The sequence below is a fragment of the Onthophagus taurus genome, chromosome 10 (genome assembly GCF_036711975.1).
Source record: "Onthophagus taurus isolate NC chromosome 10, IU_Otau_3.0, whole genome shotgun sequence".
NCBI lineage: Eukaryota > Metazoa > Arthropoda > Insecta > Coleoptera > Scarabaeidae > Onthophagus > Onthophagus taurus.
In genome coordinates, this window is record NC_091975.1 from 1571394 (window position 1) to 1597836 (window position 26443).

The window sequence follows — 26443 nt, forward strand, 5'->3', positions numbered from 1 at the left end:
TCTCCCCAAATATAAATTGGTAAACGTATCTACTTTTAATATTTTTAAAGATAACTCAGAATTAACATTCAATTAACGTCAGATTAAGTGTTGATTAGCATTCGATTTAAGTTAAATTTGAAACAAATATTAGAAAAAAGTAAAATAAAATTGAAATAGCGAATAACATTTCTCCCCAAATATAAATTGGTAAACGTATCTGCACACGACATGTCCAGTTTGTTTGAAAAGTGATCAATTTTCATTCGATATCGACATTTCAACCGAAATATACGCGAATATGTCATTTATCCTCTCAATAACAACGTTTATTCGGAGTCTTTCTTGGTCAACAAATCCCGATCGTGCTTTCGATAGTTTTCCCTTTACGAGAATTTACGAGGCGCGAAATTATACTTCACGTTTTTACACAATAATTCAAATCCCACTCGTATTCCGCATTAAATTTGTTTTTGATTTATTTTTAGGTTACGATTTTGAAATGAAATTTCACGTTTTGATAGGTGGAATGAAATTAAATTGATTAATTTGCGGCCAGGTTGACTCGAAATGTTTAACTGTTAGTGACGGTGTAGAAACTCGAAATTGGTTTCGTTAATTTAGAGAGAAATCTAATTTCCGTAATTCAAGATGAATATTGATCGGAGATCGTTAAAGGTTTTACGGTCACCCCTTAAAACATACTAACATCTTTTTTTTTATTTTTTTCATCATCCTAAAAGCTTCTTGTAACACCAACCAACCAAGTCCGTTCTTGTAATCCTATATAACACAAATCCGGAAATATTTTCGTTTGGGATAATTGAGTTAGGTCCGGTTTGAGTGCCAAGTTTAACAAAGAAAACCAGAGACGGACTTTAGGGTTCAGTATTGATTTTCAGCAATGTTTTCGACCTTGGTTAAATGCAGTGTTACTGCACGATGCTAAAATGGCTCTCTCTTTGTCTCGGGTTTGCTTCGAAGCTCTTCGTCGACGAAAACGCGTCTTTTGTTTATCAACCTAATGAAAAGCAAACCGAATTAGATCCCTTTCAAAATTTACTACAACAGGAAATTCCGTTACCATTTTGTAATTCCCGAAATAATCCGATTAAATATTTTTATAGTAACATTTTAATTATAAAGGTTTTTATAACAATTTTGTAACATTTTTTTTTATTTTAATTTAATAATGTAAAAGGGTGGATTGTGTTTATTAATATTTTATAAGGTTATGAAATTTTATATGGTTTGGTTTTACAACTACAATATACGTATAACATTTATGGTATAATATAAAAACAATTTTAGAGGAGGTTAAAAGGAGTTATAGCTTTGAGAAGAAATTGATTGAGAACTTGACGATCAAATTATAGCTTGATTCAGATTATTTTCAATCTTAACTTAACATTATACTTTCATAAATTCATTTCGACACACAAAAAATTATAATTTTAATCAATGGTAATAATGCATATACAGGGTGTCTCAGCGAGACCGGTCATTATTTATTTATTTTTTTAAATGGAACACCCTGTATATTTTTACATATTTGGATTTGTCTGTTTTCAAGGTTTACAAATAACTTTACTTTTTGCAATTTGATTCGGTCGTTCTCGAGTTATTCGAATTTTTCTAGAAAAATCTGCTCCAGCAGACATTTGTTCAAAAAATCAGAAAACACTCAATTTTTGGGATATCAATTTAGTATTTTGGTGCCGAGAACTGCGGTCTAGAACGTTTGACCACTTTACTATGGCACGTTAACTTTTCAAAATTTGGAAGTACCATAACTTCATTTTTTTAATCCCATATATTATTTTTTAGTCGTCTTTGGTGTCTCATTCTACATCTTTTATATCCCATATGACCCACACCTAATATTAATAGTTTGGGAGATAATTAGGGTTTTTTGAAAAATGCACACATATCATATGGATATTTAGCCTAGTGTGCCATGAAAAACAAACCTTCTCAATGAGTCAAAGACTCACTTGTTTACGTCACTTGATGCATGTGAGCTAATAATTATGTTATGTCCCTTAATATTAGTACTGAAACGAGTTAAAATCGATAACAATAACGAAAGTAATATTTACACAAATCAAGAAATTCTTAATTTATTTTTTTTGCATTAAAAGAGCGACAAAGTTCGTAGTATGATTCCCAGATCTTCTTTGGCAGCTCGAATTGAGGTGTTGGGACTGGGCTCGAAATAAGCCAAGGTATTCACCTCTTCCGTTGCATTATCTACTACATTTTTTGGTCAGTTTAACACGTGATTAATTCGTCCAAAATGCAAAAAATTTGCTTCTATTCTTCTAAATTTACCTTTTGTCTTCGGAGATAAATGTGGATAATTTAAAAAAAAAAAAATTAGTCTAAATTAGACTTTGACGTTTATCAATAAGTCATTAAACATTTGTTTTCCATGGCACACTAGGTTAATATCCATATGATATGTGAGCATCTTTCAAAAAACCCTAATTATTTCTCAAACTATTAATGTTAGGCATAGGACATATGGAATATAAAAGATGTAAAATGAGACGCCGAAGACGACTAAGTAATAAAATATGGGGGTTGCCATTAAAAAAAATGAAGTTATGGTGCTTCCAAATTTCGAAAAGTTAACGTATCATAGTAAAGTGACCAAACGATCTAGACAGCCGTTCTCGGCACCAAAACATACTCCATCATGTTGTTTAAGCATGTTCTGAATCCTAAATTGATATCTCAAAAATTGAGTGTTCTATGATTTTTTGAACAAATGTTCGCTGGAGCAAATTTTTCTAGAAAAATTCGAATAACTCGAGAATTGCTGGTTCAAATTGCAAAAAGTAAAGTTATTTATAAACCTTCAAAACAGACAAATCCAAATATGTAAAAATATACAGGGTGTTCCATTTAAAAAAATAGAGTAGGTGGCGACTTCCGGTATAACCGGAAGTGCTAGAAATCTGAAAATATTTTAGATGAAGAGAACGTAATTGATAATACTTAAGTCTGCATTCTCAAATTTTTTGTTTGGCTAGAACCCCAAAAACGTCTAATGACCGGTCTCGCTGAGACACCCTGTATTAAGTATTAATAATTAATATTAAAATAACTTTCCATATACAGGTGTTCAACTATTCACAGAGTTTTGAAATTTTGGCATCAAAAACCAACAAGATTTTGATTTGCAAACATTGTATACAAGATTAAAATCATTGGCGAGTTTACTCCAGTTTGCAAAAATGTCTTTTTACAAATACATGGAGTTTCTCGAGATATGTATCCTATTAGTGCAAAATAGAACACCTGTTGATATGAGAAGCAAAAATCACAGTGTAATGCGATTGATGGCAAGATATGTGTCCTTATTCATGAACATATCTCTTAATTTGAGGTAAGAGAAACACATTATGGTTCTAGGAAAAACCAATATTGGGATGCACAGCTAAATATCTCAAAAATGTGTGAAATGTTCCATCCTGAGTTGAGAGATAAAGTAAAATATAGTTTTGGGAAAACTTCAATCTACTTCAAGCGCAGAGCCAAGAAGTTTTGTATAAAACAAAAGGAGATGATTAACAATACCACTACCAATCACACCTGTACAGGAGATATTTGGACTTTGACTTAATGTATTTTGTATTCATGACATGAAGACTAACAACGCAAAAATGTATATACAGTGTGTCCCCGTATAGGTGAAACGACTCTTATAAAATGTAAATTTTTTTTGATTAAAGACTAATTTTGAACATATTTTCAAATTTTAAAAAACAAGTGAGTGTTGATACTGAAGCTAAAACTTCTTGTGTGTCAGGTAAAGTACCTTTTCTGTTTACAGTATGGTAAAATGTTACTAAGAAATTTTATTCAGAATGAAAAGTTATGGCCATATGCAAATTTTCATCGGGCTACTTTGATAAAACCTATTGTTTATTATTTTCGTCAATAGTACCTTATTACGACTTTTTGTTTTGAGATTCAGATTATTAGGGAGAAATAAACAAACCGTTCTGAAAATATTCACAAGAAATTAAGTGTGTGTTCGCCCACAAAGGAAAACAGTTGATCATAGTTAATCAGTTTCATCATAATTTTCATTTTTTTAGAGTGAATTCTTCCTGCTGTAAGAAATCTTTTGATTAAACGCCAACAAGTACTTCTTTTAATTGCAGTATTTGGAAATTTTTCACAAAATAAAGCAATAGACGGTTTTTTTTGGAATCACGTAAACTTTTTCCTGTAATGTTAACATTCTGTTTAAAAAACACTTTAAGTTTACTAAATTATAGTTTGAGAGATTAACAGTGACAGGAAAGCAATTTTGTTTTTCCATGGCAGTCTTTGTTAGAAATAAAATTGTTTGATATGGATTTTTTCAAAGTAGGCCGATCAATCCGAAAATTTGCATATGCCCATAGTTTTTTATTCTGAACAAAACTTCTTAGTAACACTTTCACGTACTGTAAACAGAAAAGGTACTTTACCTGCCACAAAAAGAGTTTTTCTTTCACTGTCAAGGCTCACTTGTTTTTTAATAATTGATAATATGTTCAAAATTAGTCGTTAATCAAGCAGGGCTAAACCCCAAAAGATGACAATTAATATCGAAAAAATTTTACCTTTTATAAGAGTCGTTTCACCTAGCCGGGGACACACTGTATATCACGAAGGCGAGGCCAATAAATCTCCAGAGGAGGTTTGCTCGATGTTATTGCACTATTTGAAAACTGAAGTTCCTAGTGGAACTAAACATCTTGTTCTCTTCAGTGATTGCCCTTCAGGGCAAAACAAAAATCATTATATTGTGCGATTTCTAATGAATCTTGAATTTGAAGCATCAAATGAATGATATCACATAAAATCACCGAGGTCGTTTGCGGGCAAGGCGTTAGACTTAGGTCCATTACTACCATCTTTAAGTTAAATTTATCTTATAGATAAACTCAATACTAGCCAATCAGAACGCGTAAAATAGCCGTAACCGTGGTAATAATCCCTTAGATAGCATAATCAGAAGATGGTACAACACAAAATCGTTAGTTTTGGAAGATTGTAGCGCCTCGCCCGCAAGCGACCTCGGCGAAGTGATATAAACGATATCATATATATTGGCCACTTTGAAATAACCTGGTATTGATCATTTCATCTCTAGTGGAAGCGAGCCAAAATATATTATTAAAATTAAATATTAATTTAAAAATGAAACTTAAATTCTAACGGAAATAATTTTTTTCTTATAAATTCTTGTTGATGACCTCGCGTATTAGAAAATTTTCCCATGTTCTCTTTTCCGCCCACGTTTCTAATTACAAAAAAAAAAATTTTAAAGAATTAGAAACGGTTTTTGGGATCACGGAACATCGCTTTTTTTATTCACTCTATCTACTAAAGTAAACAGCGCGAGTACTAACTGTAAAACTGGCGTGTATATTGAAGAAAGGGAACGCAAGAAGTCGGTTAGTGGTCCCCATACATATTTTAACATCCCATTAAAAGTGCATTGATAATGCACTCACGCACATCTTCTTTCATTCTTTACTAGAACACAATGAAAAAATTTCACAGCAAAAATAGAAAATCTCCTCTTCCTATTTGTGAATTTAAAATGGTAAATATTACATCGGCTGTCGACCGATAGCAAGGTATTGACCTCTGATGGTCGACTCAAGTCACGTTTTACGATATGGCTTCGGATCTATGCCATAATTAAACGAGCCGGGACTCTCTTGGTGCCCACTACGCCCTTTAAATAGACGGACGAAGAGGAAGGTATAAAAGAAGTCTTTGAACCGACGGTGACCATCGGACTGTGTAACGCGAAAATCGTTCGGCACGAACTTTTAACCAGATTACTAAATTAAACCGAGTAGAGACCACTTTAAAAAAATGTTGGGAAGAGAAAGTTCTCTTTGATTGTTCTTTAATTGACACAAAAAAAAATTTAGACGCAAATGTAAACGATAACAAAGATTTCTGCGAATCTTTTATTAGCAATTTTACGTAATAGCTTGGTTCGATATTAAATTGCCATTGTGTAGTGGGGCCCCCGACTGTAAGAGAAAGGGCGTCGGGCGGAAGTTTTCCCATTTGGGGCCTAGCAATGTAGCAATTTGTAACGGGGATTGTACTGGTTGTGAGCCAATTTTATATTACGTATAGAATGGATTTTATGAATCGCCTTCGGCTAACTGCCTGTTTGTTCAAACAATGCCCTGAATAAATTAAAAGTTTTTTATATCCGTATAACACTATAAAATGGATCAAAATAATCAATTTTATTATTTCAAGAGTATAATAAAACTTGGATTAGAAACACATTAGAAATTATATTCCTAGTTCAACGACACATAATCTACGCAACTTTCAATTCCTTAAACCACTCATTAAATATGATAATACCCTCAAACTACCTCCACTTAACTCAATGGATGGTAAAATAAAAAAAAACAAGATATAATAATACTTAAACCTACTATTTATTGAGTTACAAATGAAATATTATAAAATACAGTCATAAATAATGTATAAAAAATCACTTTTTTTTAATTTAAGCTTTCAAAGCTTCCTGTAATTTCTTCCTAGCAGCGAGAACTCTTTCTTCCTGCCTCTTAATATCATCCTCAGAAATGTTTACAGCTTGCACTAAAGGCTGTTTAGGGTCCAGAAAGACCCCCGGATTCTTATCTAACGACGTTTTAGACCCCATTTGTCCAGTAACAGGTTGACTTGAAACATGTAAAGCAGTCGCGACACTTTGAATAATAGTTTCCTCCATTACGTGTGGCCCCACCGGTTTAATTCCTTTCGGGAGTTCCATTCCTTCATACTCGGTCCCATCGCAATCACAAGCTCTTAACCCTTCCAATCGTTTCTCCCACATCAACTGCTTCGGCTTCTCTTGAACACCATGTTTAATATCGGTTTTCACTTTGCTTTCTTGCGTTTTATGTACGGTTACGGGTTGTTTAAAAATTGAGGCGGTTTGTCGAATCGGGGGCACTAAAGAAGCGTCGTTTCTCACCGATCTATTGTAGTACATAACATCTACTTTTCCGATAGAAATTCCTGTTTTTCGATGTACATCTTCGCCGGCCCCAACACTTGGTCCACGCTGTTGCGGTTGTTGCCATCGTTTCGGTATTGATGCGCACTCGTATTTAGTTTTTTCAATCGTAACATTCATTATTTTTTAAGAACCGAACGAAAACACAACTAAACTGACAGCGCGACGCTCAACATAACCTCTAAACGTGTCTAAATGTGTGGTCGATAAGGAAGAGTGAGTTCAGTGAACTCGTTGGTTGTTTAATAGATGGCGTTAAAGTAGGATTAACATTTATAATTAAAATGTTATTTTGAAATGTTTATTTAAAAGAATATTAATTTTTTGGTATTATTAAGTTATGTTTATATATTATATTATTATTTTTTTAATTAAATAAAGGAGAAAATTGTTAATTAGATTATAGATGGCGTTGAACTAAAATTAAAAATTTTTAATTTAAAATTGTTTAAACAGAAATCGACTCTCTCCAACTTGCAACAATAAATATTTGAGGTATCAGTGAGAATAAATCGAAACGAAATACAACTGCAACTTTCCCCTTCAAAGAGAATTATCGTTTTTCGTTAAGTGGTTATTATGCAACCAAAAATTATTTTAACTACTAAAATCGAAAATGATAAAAAAAATCCGATTGAAATAATTTTGAGTTAATCATGTTTGAGAGTTCGTTTCTGTCTCCTTTCAAGAAACGGCCTTGCATTATTGCGACAAGGCCGTTTCTCTATTTAAACCTCTCGCGTTTCAAGCAGCTTTTTTTTTACCATCATATACACGACGTAATCTCAACCCACGTTCACCTTTCATTTCTTCAATACACGATCCATCTACTTGATAATTATAATAGTGTATTCCATTTATTAATAGACACAAGATCAGAATCTATATAATCTACTCTCTGTAGTTTTAAAGAAGGATATCTAGGGTGAGGTATCGTGTTACTTTGGCAACGTCGAATGGATCGAGTTACGACGTTTAAAGATCCTTCTTGGTGCGAGAGGAGTGCGGCTTGGCTTGGCTTGTCTACTATTGCTCGATAACGCCTCGGGGAAAAGTTCTTGTGTTACGTTCGCCCACGTTATGCACGAGTTGCTAAAAGACAGATGGTCCCGTTGTGTATCTCTAAACTCACAGAGTGCATTAAGTTCGTCACGGTTTATGGCCATCATAAAAAGTATATATTTACCTCACAAAAATGTCAACCAGTATATAAAAAAAATTTAATAAATAAATAGTATTCGCTTAGACTTCTAGCTTAGGAATTTTGCATGCAAATAATATTCATTGTTCAGCCTGAAAGTTTTGAATCTTTTCATGAATCGCCGATTTTGGTTTTAAAGAAATCCTATATCCTGTATCATTTATATTACATTACACAACTCATACAGTGAAAATTTTCAATATTATTTCCTTGTCTCTGAAAACAGAAATCAATTCTGAGTGAAAACTCATTTAAAACATTTCGAATGGTTCTGCCTTTCACCTAAATTTTACCCATTAACCCTTTGTGTCCCGACGGTACTTTAAAGTATCGGTAATTTTAAACACTCATTTTAAACTGTAGTTAGCTATTCGGCGCATTTAGAGCTGTCTGTACTTTCTACTATACAAGTGTATACAAGAAATAATCTGTATAAAAAACGTCGCAATCCGCACTGTAGGATTTTTAGGTACACTTTAAACTTATTCATCCAGATGTGAGGTTAGAAGTTTAGTGAAAAGTGGTGCTGTTGAATTTTGTTGTTCAAGAAGGTATTTCTTTGATAAATGGTTATTAGGTGTGATTATTACAGATCATTTTAAAAAGAAAACATTGAGCTTAAATTTAAAATAAGTCTCATTCCTTAATTTCAATAAACATGGTTTCTAAGAATTTTTAAATTAGCATCTTTTTTGACTCTATTAAATGTAAGTGTTGTTTCAACATTTTTTTTCTTAATATTTTTCCAATCCAACCCAACAATTATTATACATCATTTTAAAGAGAAAGCTTTGAGCTTTAATTTAAAATAAGTTTCATTCCTTAATTTCAATAAATACGGCTTCCAGGAATTTTTAAATTAGCATCTTTTTTGACACTTTTAGGTTATACGAAAATGTAAGTTTTATTTCAACATTTTTTTTCTCTATATTTTTCCAATCCCACCCAACAATTATTATACATCATTTTAAAGAGAAAGCTTTGAGCTTTAATTTAAAATAAGTTTCATTCCTTAATTTCAATAAATACGGCTTCCAGAAATTTTTAAATTAGCATCTTTTTTGACACTTTTAGGTTATACGAAAATGTAAGTTTTATTTCAACATTTTTTTTCTCTATGTTTTTCCAATCCAACCCAACAATTATTATACATCATTTTAAAGAGAAAGCTTTGAGCTTTAATTTAAAATAAGTTTCATTCCTCAATTTCAATAAATACGGCTTCCAGGAATTTTTAAATTAGCATCTTTTTTGACACTTTTAGGTTATACGAAAATGTAAGTTTTATTTCAAAATTTTTTTTCTCTATATTTTTCCAATCCAACCCAACAATTATTATACATCATTTTAAAGAGAAAGCTTTGAGCTTTAATTTAAAATAAGTTTCATTCCTTAACTTCAATAAATACGGCTTCCAGGAATTTTTAAATTAGCATCTTTTTTGACACTTTTAGGTTATACGAAAATGTAAGTTTTGTTTCAAAATTTTTTTTCTCTATATTTTTCCAATCCAACCCAACAATTATTATACATCATTTTAAAGAGAAAGCTTTGAGCTTTAATTTAAAATAAGTTTCATTCCTTAATTTCAATAAATACGGCTTCCAGGAATTTTTAAATTAGCATCTTTTTTGACACTTTTAGGTTATACGAAAATGTAAGTTTTATTTCAACATTTTTTTTCTCTATATTTTTCCAATCCAACCCAACAATTATTATACATCATTTTAAAGAGAAAGCTTTGAGCTTTAATTTAAAATAAGTTTCATTCCTTAATTTCAATAAATACGGCTTCCAGAAATTTTTAAATTAGCATCTTTTTTGACACTTTTAGGTTATACGAAAATGTAAGTTTTGTTTCAAAATTTTTTTTCTCTATATTTTTCCAATCCAACCCAACAATTATTATACATCATTTTAAAGAGAAAGCTTTGAGCTTTAATTTAAAATAAGCTTCATTCCTTAATTTCAATAAATACGGCTTCCAGGAATTTTTAAATTAGCATCTTTTTTGACACTTTTAGGTTATACGAAAATGTAAGTTTTATTTCAACATTTTTTTTCTCTATATTTTTCCAATCCAACCCAACAATTATTATACATCATTTTAAAGAGAAAGCTTTGAGCTTTAATTTAAAATAAGTTTCATTCCTTAATTTCAATAAATACGGCTTCCAGAAATTTTTAAATTAGCATCTTTTTTGACACTTTTAGGTTATACGAAAATGTAAGTTTTATTTCAACATTTTTTTTCTCTATGTTTTTCCAATCCAACCCAACAATTATTATACATCATTTTAAAGAGAAAGCTTTGAGCTTTAATTTAAAATAAGTTTCATTCCTTAATTTCAATAAATACGGCTTCCAGGAATTTTTAAATTAGCATCTTTTTTGACACTTTTAGGTTATACGAAAATGTAAGTTTTATTTCAACATTTTTTTTCTCTATATTTTTCCAATCCAATCCAACAATTATTATACATCATTTTAAAGAGAAAGCTTTGAGCTTTAATTTAAAATAAGTTTCATTCCTTAATTTCAATAAATACGGCTTCCAGGAATTTTTAAATTAGCATCTTTTTTGACACTTTTAGGTTATACGAAAATGTAAGTTTTATTTCAACATTTTTTTTCTCTATATTTTTCCAATCCAACCCAACAATTATTATACATCATTTTAAAGAGAAAGCTTTGAGCTTTAATTTAAAATAAGTTTCATTCCTTAATTTCAATAAATACGGCTTACAGGAATTTTTAAATTAGCATATTTTTAACATTTTTAGGTTATTCGAAAATGTAAGTTTTGTTTCAACATTTTTTTTCTCTATATTTTTCCAATCCAACCCAACAATTATTATACATCATTTTAAAGAGAAAGCTTTGAGCTTTAATTTAAAATAAGTTTCATTCCTTAATTTCAATAAATACGGCTTCCAGGAATTTTTAAATTAGCATCTTTTTTGACACTTTTAGGTTATACGAAAATGTAAGTTTTATTTCAACATTTTTTTTCTCTATATTTTTCCAATCCAACCCAACAATTATTATACATCATTTTAAAGAGAAAGCTTTGAGCTTTAATTTAAAATAAGTTTCATTCCTTAATTTCCATAAATACGGCTTCCAGGAATTTTTAAATTAGCATCTTTTTTGATACTTTTAGGTTATACGAAAATGTAAGTTTTATTTCAACATTTTTTTTCTCTATGTTTTTCCAATCCAACCCAACAATTATTATACATCATTTTAAAGAGAAAGCTTTGAGCTTTAATATAGAATAAGTCTCATTCCTTAATTTCAATAAATACGGCTTCCAGGAATTTTTAAATTAGCATCTTTTTTGGCACTCTTAGGTTATACGAAAATGTAAGTTTTGTATCAACATGTTTTTTGTCAATATTTTTCCAATCCAACCCAACAATTATTATACATCATTTTAAAAAGAAAACTTTGAGCTTTAATTTAGAATAAGTCTCATTCTTTAATTTCAATAAATACGGCTTCCAGGAATTTTTAAATTAGCATCTTTTTTGACACTTTTAGGTTATACGAAAATGTAAGTTTTATTTCAACATTTTTTTTCTCTATGTTTTTCCAATCTAACCCAACAATTATTATACATCATTTTAAAGAGAAAGCTTTGAGCTTTAATATAGAATAAGTCTCATTCCTTAATTTCAATAAATACGGCTTCCAGGAATTTTTAAATTAGCATCTTTTTTGGCACTCTTAGGTTATACGAAAATGTAAGTTTTGTATCTACATGTTTTTTGTCAATATTTTTCCAATCCAACCCAACAATTATTATACATCATTTTAAAAAGAAAGCTTTGAGCTTTAATTTAGAATAAGTCTCATTCTTTAATTTCAATAAATACGGCTTCCAGGAATTTTTAAATTAGCATCTTTTTTGACACTTTTAGGTTATACGAAAATGTTACTTTTAACTCAATACTCTTTTTCTCAATATTTTTCTAATTCAACCCATCGATTGTTATACATCGCTTTAAACAGAAAGCTTTAAGCTTCAATTTAAAATAAGTTTTATTTCTTAATTTCAATAAACACGCTTTCCAAGAATTTTTGAATTATCATCTTTTTTGACACTTTAAAATTTTATTCCAAAGGCCTTTACTGAGTGTATTTTGATAGCGTTTTAATTCTGTCACAAAGTTTCAAAATGTTTGACTTCTTGGGACACAAAGGGTTAAATAACCACAGTCCTATCATTTAGCCAATAGAATATAAGAAGTTACATGTGATATAATAACCTAAAATTAGATAAGATATAAGTTGAACACAACTCTTATTGATATTTTTTTTTTTAGATCTGGTAGTTTTACCACAAATAAACCAATGGATTCAAAGTTTCTTCTCGGCTTAACAGAAGCCGAAAGTTGTACAACAACGGACGTAGAAACTCTCGACGATGCTCAAAAACTCGTTAGGGAATTACGACAAAAAACGCGCGCCCAAGCCCAACAACTTTTAGCGTGGCGAAGAGCTTACAAAATGCAAGAACTCTTAATATCCCGGATACAAAAAGAAAAAGCAGATCAATTAAAAGCCCTCTCGGGAAAATTACTCTTTTTCGAATCGCGCCTAATACGCAAACAAAAAGACATCTCGACAATGCTTAATTTAAGAGAGTCGATAATCCAAAGACAACAAAGAATGATCGAATCGTTAATTAATCGACTCGTCGATAACGGATTAGAACCGCCACAAACCGAACTTTTAGAGTTAGATACGAATCTTTTAGATTTGGATTCGTTAAATGATTCTGATAGTGCCGTTGTCATGGAAGATGTTGATTCGGATTCTTGCAATTTAACTCAAATTCCGAAATTTCGATCTGGAAATCCGGATGCTGTAACAGTGGTGAGATCGATTTCGGACGCGATCGATCCCAATTTAAAATATACCGTCCGAAGGAGTAATGGTTTCCTAAGAAGACCCGAAATCTTGGAAACCGTGTACAGCGTTGAAGAGGATGTCGATAACGACAGTCAAAACGAACACAAATCAACGGAATTGCATCGGAAACGAGATGCTTTCGCCGCAAGTGGTAGCTCAAAAGCGATATGCCAGAATAATTCCGAGGAGATGTCACAAAAGGAATCATCCACCTGGAGTTATAATAGTACAAGAAAAACGGGAAAAGAAGACGAAAAACAAAACAATCAGGTTACCACTTACAACAGAGTCATGTCAAATCATCGTTCAGTAACGAAACCTAAAGATGTTAAATATAAAAGAATTAATAAAGCGAAATCGAAGAGTTTAGAGGAATTGAGGGGGAGGTTAAAAAATTGGGTTGAACAAGGAAATAAATTGAATAATATTGCTTTAGAACATAGTCAAAGTTATGCCTAGCTAAACGATGATTTTTATTTTTAAATTAACTTTGATTTTAAATATTCGTTGTGATTTATATTTAAATTGGTGATGAATAAGAAATCGCTTGGCCTAAACCGATTTTATTTTTATTATTCATATACTATTATTATAATTAATACAATTAATATTACACACTACGTTGTACCTTTTTTTTAATAACAACAAAAAAATATGTATTTAACCTCTTGCCTAAATCCTAAATAAAAAACAAAACTAATTTAATTGTATTTATGATTAAGATGTACATAAAAGTGACTAAAAACCGATTATGTAAGCGTGTATTTCTAAATTATTTTGGACGTAGGAGTCTTTTATAAAAAAAGGGCGAGTATTAACCCCTTTGTTTTTGTACCTTAAACTTGAAATTTGACACAAACATTTTAAAGCAATCTACTATTCTTATAGCTTGTTAAGTAATCAACCTATACATATCGTTATTTACCGATAATCTCGATTTGATAATCAATTGCGAGAGTACAATAAATAATAAAGAGCGCCTATATTTTTTTCTATACTTAGAAGAAAACAAATTTATCATTAATCGAGCTTTTAATAATTGAATAATAATTGAACAATTATTGTAAATAGATAAGGTTTTTTTATAAGTTCCTTGGACATTTCGCGTCCATAGATAGATCTCCCTTTTAATAATAATTATAATTATTTATGATGTTTTAGATTTTTAAGAATCGCATACCTAGTTGTATATAAATTCCGATTAAAAATGGTATGACGCTGTTTTAAAAGTAAAACATATTATTTACGTATTATCAACTATTGTATTTAATAAATTATATCTGGTAATATATTATTATTATTAAAGTGACAATCGTTTGATGAAAAACAATTTTTTTTATTATACCTTATTACTTTTATTTGCCATACTATTCACAGGGAAATCAAATTTGAAAGATTAAAAAAAATTATGTTAAGTAAAATTATTGCTGACTTAATTCTAAACAAATATTATTAACAAAATTTTTTGATTCAATCATTAAATAATGAGATAATCTCAAAAAATTATTTTTATACAGGGTGTCTCAGCGAGACCGGTCATTAGATGTTTCTGGAGTTCTGGCCAAACAAAAAATTTGAGGATGCAAACTTAAGTATTATCAATTAGGTTCTGTTCATCCAAAATATTTTCAGATTTCTAACACATCCGGTTATACCGGAAGTCGCCACCTACTTTATTTTTTTAAATGGAACACCCTGTATATTTTTACATATTTGGATTTGTCTGTTTTCAAGGTTTATAAATAAGTTTACTTTTTGCACTTTGATTCGGCCGTTCTCGAGTTATTCGATTTTTTCTAGAAAAATCTGCTCCAGCGGACATTTGTTAAAAAAATCATAGAACACTCAATTTTTGAGATATCAATTTAGGATTCAGAACATGCTTAAACAACATGATGGAGTATGTTTTGGTGCCGAGAACGGCTGTCTAGATCGTTTGGTCACTTTACTATGACACGTTAACTTTTCGAAATTTGGAAGCACCATAACTTCATTTTTTAAATGGCACCCCCCATATTTTATTACTTAGTCGTCTTCGGCGTCTCATTTTACATCTTTTATATCCCATATAAATGTGACGTTTGCATCAGATTGCGTCAAGTTATTTCGTTGTAATGTGTTTGTACTTGAAATTTTTATTTTCTTATTGACTTACTGATCGTGTTTAATACAGTGTTAATAATGTCGAGTGAAGACGAAAATGAGACGTCTGTAAGTTTTGGACGAAATACAAAAAAAAGGAAAGTTACAGGAAGATTACGTTCTGCTAATAAGAAGTTACGTGTTGCTAGCCATGAGTGTGGTGACAGTTGCTCCTGCAAGCGTTTAAAATGTTTTAAAGAAAGAGACGGTTTGTTAAAAGATTTTAATTTGCTGGGATCGAAAAACAATCAAAGTGCTTATTTAGCTGGGTTAATTTCAATTCATCAGATAAAACGTAGAAGACCACGAAAAAATGAAGCAGACAGTAACTTGCATAATCATGCATTTTGTTACAAAGTTAGATTGGTACGTGAAACAGGTGCGATTGAGGTTCCTATATGCAGGAAGGTATTTCTTTCAATTTTTGGGATAACTTCTCAGATCATAAGGACTAGCCAACATTCACTCATTACAACAGGAAATCCTCCAATTCCTCCAACAGGTGTAAACACAAAAATAGAAAACACAAACTCTCAGACCAAACAATAGAAAGGGTTCATTCCCATATTCAGTCTCTAAAAGGTAGGAAATCACACTATAGCTTGCATGATTCCAAACGTTTATACTTACCTGATGATCTTTCGATTAAAAAATTGCACAATATGTACAGGGTGGTTCAAATTCGATGTCCGAATAGGCTAACTCGAAAACTATAAGAGTTAGAAGAAAAGTAGCTGACATGTCATGATCTCGTTTTTCGAGAAACTGCTAATGCCGAAAACCTCATAGGGCTATCGTCTTTTGTTTTTCCGCTAGAGACCAAAATTGAAAATATCGTAAAACCCGCAAATGTAATTATCTTGGTTATTATTATAGGTGGAGTATTATAACTAAGACATTATATGTACACTTTTTTACAGAGAATTTGATGACGTAGTCAAAAAAATGTTGTCGGTTTTAGATTTTGAGATATTATCACAATTTTCGTTTTTTTAAATGGAAACAACCACTGATTATTCGCTTAATAAATTCGTTATTTTTTTCTGATTACAAAAATATAGGGTTTGACAGGTCTATTTCTTATTGTTTTAGAATAAAACTAAAAATAAACTTTTCTTTTAGTGTCGTCGAAGAAATTAAATTTACAGTTTCCTGTAAATTACGGTTCTATAACTAAAAATTAAAAAAACATATTTCTGATATTTGAAACAAATATATTTGTTGAACTGTTTAATCTATATATGTTTTACACAAAAGTTGGAATAGATTGCATTATTTCACATTGTTTATTACGATTTAATATTATTTTTAAATGACTTAATAAATTATCGATAGATGGCGCTCATATGTTTTTTTTTAAATTCAAATAAACATAGCAACATTTGTTTGTATTCAAAAATTTTCTGAAGTGTCACTTTAAAAATCCTGTTTTTAAGATCAATTACGAAAATTTTGAAAAGTTTGACATGTTAGAATGTTACATATTAAAAAATTATTTGTTTTTAAATACCAAAAGTTATCTTCGTATTTAATTGTTAACTTTTTAGATTTTACCTACCACCCCGTAACTTACAGGAAACTGTAAATTTAATTTCCTCGACGACACTAGATGGAAATTCTACAAAAAAAGTTTATTTTTAGCTTTATTCTAAAACAATAAGAAATAGACCTGTTGAACCCTATATTTTTGTAATCGGAAAAAAATAACTAATTTAATAAGCGAATAATCAGTGGTTGTTTCCATTTAAAAAAACGAAAATTCTCATGATATCTCAAATTTTAAAACCGAAAAATTTTTTTTGACTATGTCATGAAATTCTCTGTAAAAAAGTGTCCATATAATGTCTTAGTTATAATACTCCACCTATAATAATAACCAAGATAATTGCACTTATTGGTTTTACGATATTTTCAATTTTGGCCTCTAGGGGAAAAACAAAAGACGATAGCGCTATGAGGTTTTCGGCATTAGCAGTTTCTCGAAAAACGAGATCATGACATGTAAGCTACTTTTTTTCTAACTCTTATAGTTTCCGAGTTAGCCTATTCGGACATCGAATTTGAACCACCCTGTACACTGATATAAATCCAGAAAATCCCGTGTCATACGAATGTTACAGAAATATTTTTAATACCCAATATAATATTTCATTTGGGTATCCAAGAACAGACACCTGCTCGAACTGCGACGAATTCCAGGCTAAGGTGTCATGCCTTCAAAAAGAAAAAGAAAATTGTACACCAGAAGAGTGCATCGCAAAAGAAAAGGATATACGGAATTTAACCGTACTTAACGAGTTACATTTGAGAAAAGCTAAAATGTTTTATAAGAGGAAAAGATTAGCAAAGAAAAAAGCAAGAAAATCTGCCTCTTATGAATCCATCTGCATGGATTTTATGAAGAATCTGCCGGTGCCTAATATTCCAACAAATGACGTATATTATAAACGTTTTATATGTTCAATATCCATGTTCTTTCTACCGCCGAATCTTACTTTTTCACATATGATCAGACCATTGCAAAAAAGGGAGCAGATGATGTGGTCTCTATGCTTTACCACTTTTGCAAAAACATTTTGCCACCTGAAGTAAGACACCTTGATATATTTTGCGACAGTTATGCCGGGCAAAATAAAAATTATACGCTATTCAGATCTCTTCATCACCTTGTTCATGACCTAGATCGTTTCGATACAGTTCAAGTTACGTTTCCAATTAGGGGACATAGTTACATGGAGTGTGACAAAAATATGGGCCTTATCAACACAAAAGTTAGAATTGAGCAGCCTTCACAGTGGAATGAACATGTACGAACATCACGCTCAAAACCTTCCCCATTTAATCTATATTTAAAAAGTTATAGAGTTTTGAACTTTAAACTTCGATTATCTCGCAACTTGACTTTTGTGACTTAGTATGTTCTTCCCCTGTACCCTTCAAATGTTTATTTTCTTTGCAACTCTTTTTTTATCCTTGAAACATGAAGATAATATTGAAACGACAAAGCACATTTATATTTACATTGCTTAGTTGGCACTTATTGAGTATACACAAGATGAGTGCCAATTCGACTAATACCAGACAAATCGTTTAGGAATTTTGACTCATAACGACAGTCAATGGTCCAATTGGTGAGTAATTTAAAGCCGAACGTTTCAAAAACTTTAATTTTGATTTAACTTAATCCAAAACTGCATAGGTAACGTGATGCAACCTCATTTGTTAATGAAATTAAAATTTTTTGATGATTCTTTTTATTATTAAGTGGGGGAGCACACAAAATCCACCCACGAATTGTTATTTTTAGCTTATTTTTAGATTGTAAGTTGGCACTATCCGATTTTTCCACAGTTTCTCAAAAGAAGTGGGAGTTTCATCTACTACTTTGCGAAAAAAACCTTATTTTTAGGTAAGAATATAATTAACTATGTAGCTTTATTAATAAATAGTGTTATTATTGGTTAAAATTTGTTTTTTTAGTAAAATACAAATTCTTGGCTACATCATAATAAGACAAAAATATTTATCCCAATTCTATGCTTTAGTTACTAAGTTCCCCCCCTTAATTTCTATTATCCTCTCTACAACAGGAGAAGGAGAACTTTTCCCGAAAATCTCAGTTTCATTCAATTCAGTTTCAAAAGTGTTTTTTTAATAATTGGTTCTATATAAGCCAGGTAGTTAAATTAAGCAAATTCATCATCTTATTTGTCAATGGCCTATTTACTAAAAATTCTTCGCTATATAAATTTTGAATTCAAAAATAACACGACGTCCTCAATTCTCATCTCACCTGCTTTTTGCGTCACCTTGGAATGCAAAGATTTTATTTTTGGGGTTAACTTATTTATTTTTAAAACGCTATTTTTATCTCTTCGAGTGGAATTAACAAAAAAATCGAAAAAAAAATTTTTCGTTTGTCGCCGATTTTGGTATTTTGGCATCGAAAGTTTCGCGAAATTAACTCCTCCTCCGAGAGATAAAAATACTTCAAGATGAATTGTTTGTTTATTTTAACTCAGGATCCAGATGGTTTCTGTAAAGATACATCTTGAGTGGCTTGTAAATATTTAAAAGTGAAAACGAAGAATTATTAAAAAAAAAAGTCAATTATTAGCAATTTTAAATTGTTAAAAAAATATCAATTTGTTTTGTCTCAATTTTGTGAACAGATGGTAATTTTGTTTCTAAAACGCAATGCCAAATGGCTCGGATTCTCGTCTGTCAGCGTTTAAATCACTCGAAAACGTCTCGTGCTAACAAAACAAACGATTTGTCACGATTTAAAAATTAATCTATATTTTAATCCTTATCGATTTAGGCGCAACATCCCAAAGACAAAAAGAACTAAATTAAAGAAATAAAGATGGGAGATCAATATCAACAAAAATTCGTTAATAAACAATATAATTCACCCATTGGTCTTTATTCCGACCAAAATGTAAGGGAAATTCTTCAAAGTCAAACGCAAGTATTGTCTAATGGAGCCGTTGGGTAAGTTTTCTTTTAAATTTATCTTAAAATGTACAATTTTTAAAAGTAACAAGTTTGCAAGGTCATGTCAAGGTCATGGCCAATTTCTTTAATTCTTGAAGATTAAAAACTATTAACCATTGGAACAAGCTTCCGAAAGAATTTCAAACTATCTTAGAGTTGCTTTTATCATATTTAGTTTGTATTTCATAATAATATCTATTTTGCCAGCATTTGGGAAAGTGTTTGAGAAAGTAGTTCATGCACGTCTATTCTTTGCCCTAAAGTCTAAAATCAATTCTAGACAACATGGTTTTTTTGCTGGAGAGTAACTTGCTTGAATATACCCAGTATATCTTATCTACTCTGGATGATTCTTGTCAGGTTGATTCAGTTTATACGGATTTTAGTAAAGTGGATCACAACTTACTTCTGTTCAAACTAAAGAAGTTTGGTGTTCAGGGAAATCTTTTGCAATGGCTTGCTTCCTATCTGAAGGAGAGATGCCAGATTGTTTCGGTTAATGGTTTTTTCTCTAATCCTGTGTCGGTTCCTTCTGGTGTTCCACAGGGTAGCCCTTTAATGTTTAATATTTATGTTAACGACATATTTGACGTCGTTAATTATGCCCAATGTTTAATGTATGCTGACGATTTAAAACTCTTTCTCCGTATCTCCTCACCTCTTGATTGTTCTAAACTGCAATCTGACTTAAACAATCTACATGCTTTTTGCTTAAATAATCGCCTTTCATTAAACTTATCAAAGTGTAATATTATTTCCTTCTCTAGGAGGGTGAACACAATCCACTACAATTATAGCGTCGCTGGTGAGAGGTTGCAACGTGTCTCATTTATTAGAGATTTGGGTGTTACATTTGATTATAAATTATTATTTGATAAACATATCGATACTGTTGTCTCCAAAGCCTGGCGTATGTTAGGATTTATTATGAGATCAACGGTAGCTTTTTCAAACATTGCTGCAATTAGAAATCTCTATTTTGCCTATGTTTACAGCACACTTAACTTCTGCAGCGTTGTTTGGAATCCTCAGTATCTCTCGTATAAATCTAGAATTGAGCGTATTCAATCTAAATTCCTCAAATACCTTTGTTTTAAATTTTCCATTCAGTACATTGATTACGAATCAACTTGCACTTCTTTTCGTATATTATATATTATATTTTTACAAACTTTAGAACAACAAGTGTGATTCTCCAATGCTTGTTGGTTCTATATGTGTTCACGTTCCTCCGAGATTACTTCGCTTTGATTTTCTATTTATGACACCTACTCCTAGAACCAATGCCTGTCAAAACTCTCCATTATTGAGAATGGCAAGATCAGCAAATCGTGTTAACATAGATCTATTTCAGCATTCTTTCTATGCATTTAAAAAACTGCTCTTTGCTGCAGTTGGTGTGTTGCCTCGAGCGTTCATTTGATATTTGATATATGATATATTTATATCACCTAACCTTAGTTTCAGTTCTTTTTTTCCTTTTGACCTTTTGTACCATTAATGTTCCCGTTTGAAGTTGTTGTGGGGAGGATTGAGAAATTGTATGAGAAGAGGGGATGAGAAGCACATGTTCACATAGTCAAATGATAATTTGGGTTGGGCGTGATTGGATATGTCTGGGGGAGTGTATAAATTGTTCTCAATTTATACAGAGAGCTAAGAGTTATTTTCTAAGATCCATATTGATGCCAATGTTATGAAAATTCTTGATGGTGAAGACAGAAAAGAAAAGCTTAATTTCTTATAAAGTATGTCTATCTTGGAACGAGATTTATGTATTCTTTATGAGGATACAAGATTAAAGAAGTTGAGGGTTCTGAGTGTGGCCTTCCATTTCCTTTTTTCCCTCATCTATCACTTTTTCTGAACGATGAGAAATTTTGTTTTCAGTATTTATCTAATTTACGGTGTTGAGTCTCAGACCAACTTCCTGTAGGTGTTCCTATCTTTAGCCTTTAGTCGTACTCTGACGACACCTTTTCCCCTTTTCAACGAGCAAAAACCTTAGCATAAGCACTTCTACAAAGGCAATAAGAAGGTAGAATGTAATTTGAGAGTCTAAAAGAGAGAATGACTAAGTCTAAAACTGAAATCAAGCAAAAACAAAGGTTGATATTTGTATATCAAGTCTCGTCCTTGACAGTTTATCTTTAACTTGTTGAGAGAATTGTAGCAGAAACAATACAAGCTTAAAATCGTTTAAAATAAATCGTGGCCAAAGTATACACTGGCATATAAAAAGTACGAATTGAGAAGAATGATTTTATGATCTAGGAGATATTGTAGATTTCTTAAAATTTCGAAACTAAGTAAACGTAAACATTGTCGCACATTTTGAATAATGATTAGCGCACGTGTATTAAAAGCTTGCAAAATCCCCTTTTAAATCTCACGACATTCGCGTCACTTAGCCAAAAATACTTTTGTCGCACGTTCTCGGTTCGTTTCCACTTGGAGATTGTGCGTTAAATGAAAATTTAAAATTAAAATTTTATCCTAAAACGTCTAACATTTTTTTTGTGGTGCTAATTACACAAACTAGGTTCGTATTAAAAATGAGAAGATAAAGTCTAAAAAAATGTTTGTGGGATCACTTTGGATGACTAATTGTGTTAAATTTTTGGTCAGCAATAGCGTTCTGAAACGAAAATAGCCCCGAAATTGCTTATTTCAAGCGATGTGAATCAGTGGTTTGCGCAAAAGCGTGCGCCATCTTCCGAAGAAATTAGATTAGTCGCGACAAACACGCGAAACGAACGGCCGCGAACGCGAATTTACGAATTATTTTTAAAAGATAATTAATTAATTATTCTCCGAAATTAAAATATAAACGAAAATGAGCGTTTTTGTCAACCAAAGGTTCGTATTTTTTTCAAAATAATAAGTTAAAAAAAAAACATAAAGTGATTTATCTTACCAAATAAGAGATATAATAATTATTTATCCGTAGAATTGACTTCAACAACCCCATGATGAACAAACCGACAAATTTACAAAACTCAGCCGTGCTTAGGATGTTGGAGGAGGAGGAGAATAGAAAACGAAGCGGCCAACCTGGAAGTAAGTAAAAAAGTGCTTAACTTAAAAAAAATGATATAAATAATTTTAAGTTTGTATTTATGACTCACGCGTTCTTGAAGGTATCAAAAAAAGCCAAAAACCGCTTCGAGATCAAATCGCGTGGCCGCCTCCGAAAGTCGAAAGGCGACACGCAGGGTTTTATGACGTCATCAAGTCGGGCGCAATCTCAGGTAGTAGTAGTTTTGTGTTAAAGCTCATTCCCCACTACTTCGTCTCAGTTCTTTCCAAAGTTTTGTTTCCACCACAACAGTTTTTCTTAGTACTTCTCGAGTAAATTAATACTCGTGTTAAGGTTCTTGAAAAGTGTTCGTTTGAAAGTTCCTCTTGTTGTTGTTCACCTAAAAAGATAAAAAGTGTAAGTGTAACTTTATATCATTCTTTAAAATGTTAGTTGTAATTTTTTGAAATCGTTGTAAACTGATATGAAGATTACGAATGTAGTCGTCCTAAATAAGTCATACGTTCGAAAATTCATTGCGTACACTTTGGCGTTGTTCCAAAAACGATTTGAATTTGAAGTGGAATTGAGTGAAATACTCAAAATTTATAAAGAAAACTTTATATTCAAAACGATCTTATCTCGAGTACAAAATGATTAAGTAATTGTTTAATTTTAATCGTAATAACAATCGAGGTAATGTTTTGAAATTTATATCCTCCCTATGAATAAAAAGAATATAATTTAAAATGATCCAAAGGAAAATGTTTGCCAAATTTTATAAATAGTTTTGTGTAGTTGGTTATGAATCCAAAATTGTATCACTATAAGTTATTATAAAGACTGAACGATACAATTAAAGTATAATCAAAATTTATACTTTTATAAATTGGATTTACAAAGAAACACTTTGATTTTCCTCTGCGCTTCTTTTTACTCTCTCATTGTTATTTGAGTATATTCTGAATAAAAATCTTGAGGAGAACTTTCCCCCAACTTTCTGTCTGCGACTTCAAGCCACAATTTTAGTCTAGCATGACCTCTCCTCGTTTGCCTCGGACAAGAAATATGATAAGGGGGAACTAAATATCTAACATTTATCGTTTTTATTTTCAGGTTTAAAACGCGTTGCTTGGCCGCCACCGGAAGATAATAATAACGAAGAATTTGTTGAACAACCAGCTGTGCAAGCACAAGTAAGAAATTTCAATTTAATTATTATTAAAAAAATATCTCCATGCAACAACTCGTAAAGTATTTTTTATATTATTAAATCGATTTGTATTTTTCTCTTTAATAGGGCGGCCCAATTAACCCTCAAAAAACTACGCCTGGTCCTCAAATCCACCATATCCCCATTCAACAAAGTCAAACTACACCTGGACCTCAAACCCACCATATTCCCATTCAACAAAATCAAACAACTCCTCAAATCCACAATATTCCTATTCAACAAAATCAAACCCGCGAAATTCCTATTCAATTAAATCAACAAAAACCTCCTACTCCACAATTTAAAGACGAACAAAAATTATTTACAAGTTCTGCAACGTTTCAACCGGTTTCACCGCCACCCTCTTCACCTTTATTGAATAAAAGTCCAACCGATTTTAGTTCTTTAGCTAAACCTTGGTCACCTCAATTATCACCATCTTCTTCACAATATAGATCTGTATCTCCTTCGACGTCTTCAAACGTTCAATCGTTTAAATCCTCGAAAGTAACCGAGTACACTACGACGAAGCAATATCAATTTTCTTCTCAATCGCAATCATCACAAAAACAATTTCAAAGTGAACCGATTGTGCAAAGTTATTCGACATCTTCGAAAGAAACTAGTTTTGAACAACAACCAACTTTTAATCAACAATCAAGTTTTCAACAACAATCGAGTTTTCAAAAAGAATTTTCTCAAATTCCTGTTTTTAAACCGGCTCCTCCGCCGGAATTTAAAACTCAAACTTTAAGTCAAAATAGTCAACCTTCGAAATTGGCCGAAAAGATTTTAACAGTTAAAATCGAAAGAGCTGAGCCTGAAGACGAAGAAGAAATTAAACCAAGGAAGCCGATTACTCCTAAAAAAGAAGAAAGTAAACCGAGTTTTGTTCCAAAATCACCTGATTCTTCTGTATCTCCTCAAACTTACCAAGAACCATCTAAAACGGTTCAGTTTGTATCACAAAATTCTGTACCAATAAATTCTGTTCCGCAAAGTTTTGTACCACAAAATTTAGCGCCTCAAAACGTCGAACCTCCAAAAGTAAATCCCCCTAAAGTTACCCCAACACCTCCTCAGAAGGTGTCATCTTTGGATCAGTTGGCTCCAAGTCAACAGGTAGAGTATTTTTGGGGTTTTCACAGGTTTTTCATTATTCTTTTTTGTTTAGGGTTTATCTATTTTGATCAAAATTATATTAAGTTGTCTTATTTACAGGGAACCCCACAGCCTCAGAGGACATTGACCAAACCAAAACCAGTAGAACCTCCACCGAGCACAATCACCTTACGACCACAGGCTCCAGTTAGCCAAGCTCCTCCCCCTTTGGTTAATTCACAACCAGCCACGGCGAAATTCGGAGGTAAACAATTTCATTTCAACAAATATTCAAATTCCATAACCTAAATGACATTTAAATTAATAAATATATTTTTTAATTGCTGTTTTAGGTGGTAAAAACCTTAGGGGCGACCTTAAATGGCCCCCCGAGGAAGTAAAAGAAAAAATGGCGGCAGAAAAACAACACCTTTTGGATTTGGCGAAAGGTCCAGCATGTAGACCGAAGAAACAGCATAAAGATTACATGCCATTCTTTGCGAAACATCAACTAAACAGTACCTATCCAGGTTATAAAATCCCACCGGGGACACAATTTTACGATCATAATCCAGTCATGTAGTTTTTTCACATAAATCGTTTCAATTGCCGATCAATTTCGAGATGGTTTCCGCGTAATTACTGCACAAACCCGCACGGAAACTCGCTCGAAACTTTGATCGCACCCCTTAGGTTTATTATGGTGCTATTTTGTGATAAAAGCAATCAATTTATACGTACAATACTTTTGCTCGATTAAAGAGATGGTGTAAATATTTCTAGTATGCAACCCATTTTTGAGAATATGTTCGTTCTTTTTAATGGGGTCGGGTTGAGATTTTGGTTGAAACGAGCAAAGCTTCGATGAAAAAAACGCCTTCTAACGAGCGAACGATCCCGCTTCTTTGCTATCCGCAAATTGTATGGCGAATAATGATTATGTATAGTGTTTAATGTTTAATAATTTTTAAGTGTAAATGCTAGCTGAATAAATACATTACTACTAAAATTTATTTATTTTAATTCTAACCTAAAAAAGATGACATTTAAAATATTGACACTTAATAGAGCGCCATCTATTACGATATATTCCAAGTTTATTAATTAAAAAATAAATAAATTATAAAACAATCATATGGTAATAAAATAATATTTGCGAAAGAATGTGGTAATAATTACAATAATTAAATTCCTTAAAACATAATGAAATTACGGAATCATCAATTTCCACATCGAAGATATTGATACATCATATTGAGTAATAGATGGCGTTTATTTACAGTTTCCTGCATATAAAAAACTGTTGGGTTC

The 26443-nt window shown here is 31.5% G+C and overlaps 3 protein-coding genes and 1 long non-coding RNA gene across 9 annotated transcripts in view; 2 read left to right on the forward strand and 2 right to left on the reverse strand.

The window, feature by feature from the left end:
* The window catches only part of LOC111418328 (uncharacterized), a 30193-nt gene extending 15703 nt beyond the window's left edge, over nucleotides 1-14490 (forward strand). Inside the window, exons 1-2 of one of the 2 annotated variants that reach the window (XM_071199490.1) lie at nucleotides 7948-8216; nucleotides 12572-14490. In XM_071199490.1, coding sequence (XP_071055591.1) covers nucleotides 8146-8216; nucleotides 12572-13619 — 1119 coding nt within the window. In that variant the 5' untranslated portion in view covers nucleotides 7948-8145 and the 3' untranslated portion in view covers nucleotides 13620-14490. Of the gene's footprint in view, nucleotides 1-7947; nucleotides 8217-12571 lie in introns of those variants that run through there. The other variant, XM_023050844.2, reaches the window with a different exon arrangement.
* LOC139431573 (uncharacterized) overlaps nucleotides 1-22809 on the reverse strand; it is a 34663-nt gene extending 11854 nt beyond the window's left edge. The window contains exon 1 of the long non-coding RNA XR_011641655.1: nucleotides 22717-22809. This is a non-coding gene — a long non-coding RNA (uncharacterized lncRNA). The remainder of the gene's footprint in view (nucleotides 1-22716) is intronic.
* Nucleotides 6434-7224, reverse strand: LOC111418338 (methyl-CpG-binding domain protein 2). Its single transcript, XM_023050857.2, has one exon. It carries the CDS (start codon nucleotides 7160-7162, stop codon nucleotides 6527-6529), a length of 636 nt encoding a protein of 211 aa, XP_022906625.1. The 5' UTR covers nucleotides 7163-7224; the 3' UTR covers nucleotides 6434-6526.
* On the forward strand, nucleotides 18354-26141 carry LOC111418300 (uncharacterized). 5 transcript variants are annotated; one of them, XM_071199489.1, is made up of 8 exons: nucleotides 18354-18433; nucleotides 18654-18711; nucleotides 19624-19796; nucleotides 22750-22859; nucleotides 23935-24014; nucleotides 24119-25153; nucleotides 25253-25397; nucleotides 25486-26141. In XM_071199489.1, exons 3-8 carry the CDS (start codon nucleotides 19669-19671, stop codon nucleotides 25713-25715), a joined length of 1728 nt encoding a protein of 575 aa, XP_071055590.1. In that variant the 5' UTR covers nucleotides 18354-18433; nucleotides 18654-18711; nucleotides 19624-19668; the 3' UTR covers nucleotides 25716-26141. The 5 variants fall into 5 exon arrangements, with proteins under 5 accessions (XP_071055590.1, XP_071055589.1, XP_022906579.2 ...); XM_071199488.1 differs by having other exon boundaries at nucleotides 18378-18433; nucleotides 18610-18711; XM_023050811.2 differs by lacking the exons at nucleotides 18354-18433; nucleotides 18654-18711 and adding an exon at nucleotides 18915-18979.
* Nucleotides 26142-26443: the final 302 nt, after the last annotated feature.